The 6,242-nt window shown below is 40.2% G+C and overlaps 2 protein-coding genes across 2 annotated transcripts in view; one reads left to right on the forward strand and one right to left on the reverse strand.

The window, feature by feature from the left end:
• IARS1 (isoleucyl-tRNA synthetase 1) overlaps positions 1-6,242 on the reverse strand; it is a 168,781-nt gene that overhangs the window by 31,584 nt on the left and 130,955 nt on the right. The window lies entirely within an intron of this gene.
• LOC103207401 (ubiquitin-like) lies at positions 5,418-5,816 on the forward strand. Its single transcript, XM_007953002.1, has one exon. The coding sequence runs from the start codon at positions 5,430-5,432 to the stop codon at positions 5,814-5,816; it is 387 nt and encodes a 128-aa protein (XP_007951193.1). The 5' UTR covers positions 5,418-5,429.

Here is a 6,242-nt window from a genome sequence, read left to right on the forward strand (position 1 = left end):
GGTTCAAACCCACCAGCCACTCCTTGGAAGACTGGGCAATCTACTTCGTAGAGATACTGCCTTGGAAACCCAAGAAGGGGTAGCTATGACTCAAATCCGACTCCATGGCAATGAGTTTTTTTTTTTTTTTTTCCCTGAAGTGGGCTCTGATGGAGCCGGAGTGCCCTAGCCCCCCTACCCCGATTTTGTTTGTTTTTAAATTGCTCTCTTTTTCTTTTTATCCTTTCTTTTTCCCTTCCCAGGTTCTAGTTTTAGAATTCTTTTCCTTTTCTCTTCCTGGTTCCCATTTTTTTGCTTTTCTTGTTGTTCTTCCCATGCCTCATTTTTCTTTTGGCATTTTTCTCAATTTTTTTTCTTCATTATTCTCTTACTCTAGCCCTTTCCTCTTATTATACACTCTCCAGATATTGTGAGGTTCTATTCCTTCTTTTTTTAGAAGGAAGACTGGGCAATCTACTTCCGTAAAAATTTACCACCTCAGAGACCCAAAGGAGGTCATTATGAATTGGATTCAACTCAATGACAGTGAGTTTGGATTTTAGTAGTTTTTCTATTTACATTTCTTTTCTCTTTTGTTTCCTTTATTGCCTTTCCTTTTATTATTTTTCCTTTCTCTTTTTGGTGATTGTTCCTGTGTGTTTATGCAGTATATATGAGTGGGAGACCGCAACCATGCCCGTACGACCCAACCACACCCACACCTCCTGCAACCGCACTTACTGAGTGAGGGTCACCACTTGCCTCTGCACCAACTGGCCAATGACACATGAGTTACCCCAATATGAGCCTAACTCTTGCTTAACTGCTCTTCAAAAATAGCTAATGGAAATCTGTGCACCCACTCTCACTCTCTATCACAACCACCAGGAGACAGGTGGTTAGTAAATAAGTGCTGCCAACTAATGAGGAGAGGATCACGGTACCCTGCTTCCTCTGATAAGCCAAACAAAGAAAATTATAATCTTGGGCAAGATGTAGCACTGGAACTCCCTGATAAGGAATTCAAAAGAATTATATTTAGTTACCTTCAATGGACTGAGGACGGATCAAGGAAAACACTGACAGAATTAAGATACAAACAGATAAAACCCTAGAACAATTTAAGAATACAAGAACAAAATGACAAAATAAATGAAACATCAGAAATGATACAAAATCTATAGACAGAAATTCAGCAGATTAACACTAAATTTTCAGAAATAGGTAACACATTGAATGGGCAAAGGAGTAGAATTGATGCAATGGAAGACAGAATTAAGGAGATTGAAGACAAATACCTGAATATTTCTATGGAAAGGGATCAATCAGAAAAAAAGATCAAAACAAAATGAAGAAAGCCTAAGATTCATGTGGGATACAATCAAGAGAAAATAACCTACATGTAACTGGAATTGCAGAACAAGAAGACACAAATAAAATCCCAGAGAAAATTGTCCAAGATGTGCTGGAAGACAATTTCCCAGGTATGATGAAGCATAAGAATACATCCATTCAAAAAGTCCAACAAAAACCAAATAGGACAGATCTCAAAAGACAATCACCAGGACATATCATCATGAAACTCACCAAGACCAAAGATTAAGAATCCTGAAAGTAGCACTGGAAAAATGAAATGTTACCTACAAAGGGCAATGAGTAAGATGAAGCTGACTTCTTGGCAGAAACCACGCAGGCGGTAAGACAATGGGATGGTATATATAAAACCCTGAAAGGAAAAAATTTCCAACTAAGAATTACATAACTCATTGCTGTCGAGTTGATCCCAATTCACAGCAACCCCTCTTTGGGTTTCTGAGGCAGTATCGCTACGGAAGTAGATTGCCTCCTCTTCCTTCCGAGGAGTGACTGGTGGGTTTGAACCACCAGCCTTCAGGTTAGCAGTCAAATGCCTTAGGCACTACATCACCAGAGCTCCCAAGAATTACATACACAGCAAACTGTCCCTCAAATATGAAGGTGAAATTAGGACATTTCCAAATAAGCAGAAATTAAGGGAATTTGTCAAAACCAAATCAACCTTACAAGAGATGCTAAAGGGAGTCCTTTGGACAGAGAACCAACAACAGTAAACAACTGACCATTAATGCACATGATGACATAAACCACCAACCAACCCAGTCATGGAAGTTTCCAAAGTAAAATAAGTTTACAAGATTATAATCAGGGAACCAGAGACATCAGTTGGCTAATAAGGACAACTACAAACCAAGAAAAGGGGAAAAACAGTGTAGTTACAGAACTTCTAAATGGAGAGGAAGTAAAGACAATTGCAAGATAGACTGGGCAGTTCTAAACTTGGGAAGAAAATTATATAACACAGGGTAAACTCAAAGAAAAATGATAAACCTTCACATCAAAATAAAAAAGAGAACAAGCACAAATATTTAGCAAATACTGAAACAACAATAATGAAGGAAATGATAACACAATTCACAAACTAAATGAGCTCAGAACAGAAAATTATATGAAACAAAGAAATCAGCAATAACATGAACAAACATGTATAACTCTGATACCAAAACCAGGCAGACACCACTAAAGAGGAAAATTACAGACCAATATCCTATGAATATAGATGTAAAAATCTTCAACAAAATCCTGGCTAGCAGACTCACAATGATATATAAAAAGAAAAAGACATCAAAATGGGGTTCATACAGGGTATGCAAGGTAAAGAATCACATGATCATATCAAGAGATGCAGAAAGGCATTTGATAACATCCCACACCTATTCCTGGTAAAAACTCTCAGCAAAACAGGAATAGAAGGGACATTCCTCAACACAATAAAGGGCATATATGTAAATCCAGTAGTCAACATTATTATTAACGGAGAGAGACTCAAAGCATTCCTCTTGCAAATGGGAACCAGGCAAGGATGCCCTCTATCATCACTTCTATTCAACATTGTATTGGAAGTCCTAACTAGGACTCTGGTAGCATAGTGCCTAAGGAACTTGACTGATAACCAGAAGGCTGGTGGTTCAAATCCACTAGCCACTCCTCGGAAGGAAGGCTGGACAATCTACTTCTGTAGTGATACTGCCTCGGAAACCCAAGGGGGGTCGCTATGAATCGGGTCCGACTCGACGGCACATTAACAACAACAACTAGGATAAAAAGGCAAGAAAGAGTAATCAAAGGCATTAAAACTGGTAAGGAAGAAGTAAAACTATCCCTATTTGCTGATGGTATGATCCTATACATTGAAAACCCAAGAGATTCAGCAAAAAAACTACTAGAACTAATTGAGAGATTCAGCACAGTGGTGGGATACATACAAGATCAACATACAAAACTCAGGAGGATTCCTGTACACCAAAAAAGTGCCTGCTGAGAAGGAAATAAGGAAATCAATACCATTTACAATGCTGTTGTTGTTATTATGTGCCGACAAGTCGGACCTGACTCATAGCGACCCCTCCTTGGGTTTCCGAGGCAGTATCACTATGGAAATAGATTGCCTCATCTTCCTTCCGAGGACTGGCTGATGGGTTTGAACCGCCAGCCTTCTGGTTAGCAGTCAGATGCCTTAGGCACTACACAATAGCTACCAAAAATGAAAATACTTGGGAATAAATCTTACAAGGGACACAAAAGATCTGTACAAAGAAAACGACAAAACACTACCTCAAGAAACCATAAAAGCTGTTAGAGACATATATTGATTTGGGTGAAGAGAAGGGCAATGTACCAAATGTGAGTGATCACCACAGTGGCACTGGGGAAGAGGAAGACAGACAGACAGAGGAACATGGGAGGTACAGACAACAAAGATGAAACCTTTTCCACATCTGTGAAGGCCAACACTGATATACAGGCAGACACATGGGTAGAGAGACTGACCTATTAGGTTTGCCTATGTAGGGGAGAGGAGCTCTGGTAGCTTAGTGCCTAAGGCAATTGACTGCTAACCAGAAGTCTGATGGTTCAAACCCACCAGCCACTCCTTGGAAGGAAGATGGGGCAATCTACTTCTATAGCGATACTGCCCTGGAAACCTCAAGGAGGGGTCGCTATGAGTCAGGGCCGACTCGACAGCGCGTAACAGCAACAACATGTAGAGGGGAGCGTGCCCAAGACCATGTATAGGGTTGCCAGACAATGTTTCCACAAGTGTATTGGTATGTTCTATAAGAATTCCCAGTTATATAGTAGAGCTGACAAGGGACAAGGTTGTAGTCACTTCTTAAGACAGAGCCAGCTACCCATGCGATCCTCAGCCTATGTCACTATGAGACTAGAAGAACTAGATAGTGCCTGACTACCAATGTCAACCATTTGGAGGGGTATCTAAGTAGGAGATCCTGGAAAGAGTGGGAGAAAAATGTGAACCAAAACTCAAAATCATTTAGGACAAAAAAAAAAAAAGGACTACGTTTGCTGGTCTGATAGAGCCAGAGGGAACCACCGACACTATGGCCCCTAGCTGCCCTATAGGTGTGGAACTGAACTACCTCCTGTGGCTTCCAGGCAAACAAAACACAGGCATATGAGGTGGACATTTATACTTAGCAGATACTTAGCATATTTCTCCTTGGAAAGAACAATCATGGGAGAACAGAAGGGGTATGTATGCACAGGTTGACAGCTCACAGGGTAGGAATACATGGAGGGAAGGACACAGAGAAGAGGTAACTATGGGGAGGAAGTGGAAAGAGACCTATTGCATTGTGGTAAAATGTAGTCAATGTCATGAGACAAAGTGTATGTGAACTGATGTATGGAAGGTGAATTTGCTGTCAACTTTCACCCAAATCACAAAAAACAAAACAAAACAAAAAGATAGATCAAAGATCAATAACTATAAAGTTCATCAAAGATAAAACAGGGACAAATTTAGGGAACCTAACTTACGGCATTAATCTATGATCAAATATAACCCAAAATGCACAAATAGCAGAAGAGAAACCAGATGACTGAGACATAAAAATTAAACTCATACAAACCAAAAGACTTTTTCATAAAAGGAAAAAGTGAACCTACAGTTTGTGAAAAAATATTTGGCAACAACACATCTGACAATGGACTTATCTCTACAATTTATAGAAAACCTCAACATCAAAGACAATCCATATAATTAAAAAAAAAGGAAAATGGACGTAAGAGACACATCACCAAAGAAGATATTCAAGCAGCCAAACAACACATGAAGAAATACTTATTAGACACTCGAGAGATGCAAACCAAAACAAGGTATCATCCCACCTCAGTTCAACAAGATAGAAAATGATAAATGCTGCCAAGAGTGTGGAGAGATTAGAACTCTCACAGGCTGCTGCTGGTGGGACTGTAAAATGGTATAACCACACTTCCTTAAAAAGGCTGAAATAGAAATATCATTTGAATCACCAATCCAACTAGTAGGTATATATCCTAAAGAAGTTAGAGTTTCTCTTCAATGAGGCAGCCGAGGGGGAGACGCAGAGATGCAGATCTTTGTGAAGACCTTGAAGGGCAAGACCATCACTCTTGAGGTGGAGCCCAGTGACACCATGGAGAATGTCAAAGCCAAAATCCAAGCCAAGGAGGGCATTCCTCCTGACCAGCAGCGTCTGATTTTTGAGGGCAAAGAGCTAGAGGATGGCCGTATTCTCTCAGATTACAACATCCAGAAAGAGTCCACCCTGCACCCAGTGCTACATCTCCGCGGTGGCGTCACTGAGTTTTCCCTGCGTCAGCTTGCCCAGAAGTACAAATGCGACAAGATGATCTGCCGCAAGTGTGATGCTCGCTTGCACTCCTGTGCTGTCAACTGCCGCAAGGAGAAGTGTGACCATACCAACAATCTGCGTCCCAAGAAGAAGGTCAAATAAGGGCCCTTCTACATTGGCTCCCCTGCCTCTTGAGGGTGGACTCCTCCTGGGCCTCCCCATGGTCTTGGGCACTCAATAAAGTCTCCCTTCATTGAACTGAAAAAAAAAAAAAAAAATCTAGCAGCAAATTTAAGAGCCATAATATATGGTATAAATAGAATAGCAAGCATAATTCAAAATGCACCAACAGCAGAAGAGAAACCAGATGACTGGGACCTTCTAAAAATTAAATGTTTATGTGCTTCTAAAGACTTCTTCAGAAGAGTCAAAAGAGAACCTACAGATTGGGAAAAAATATTTGGTAATAACATATCTGATGAGGGACTTATCTCTAGAATTTATAGAACACTTCAACACCTCAATAACAAAAAGACAAACAATCCAATTAAAAAATGGGCAGAAGACATGAATAGACACTTCACCAAG

The sequence above is a fragment of the Orycteropus afer genome, unplaced genomic scaffold (genome assembly GCF_000298275.1).
Source record: "Orycteropus afer afer isolate SDZICR_OR568_19922 unplaced genomic scaffold, OryAfe1.0 scaffold00368, whole genome shotgun sequence".
Taxonomy (NCBI): Eukaryota; Metazoa; Chordata; class Mammalia; order Tubulidentata; family Orycteropodidae; genus Orycteropus; species Orycteropus afer.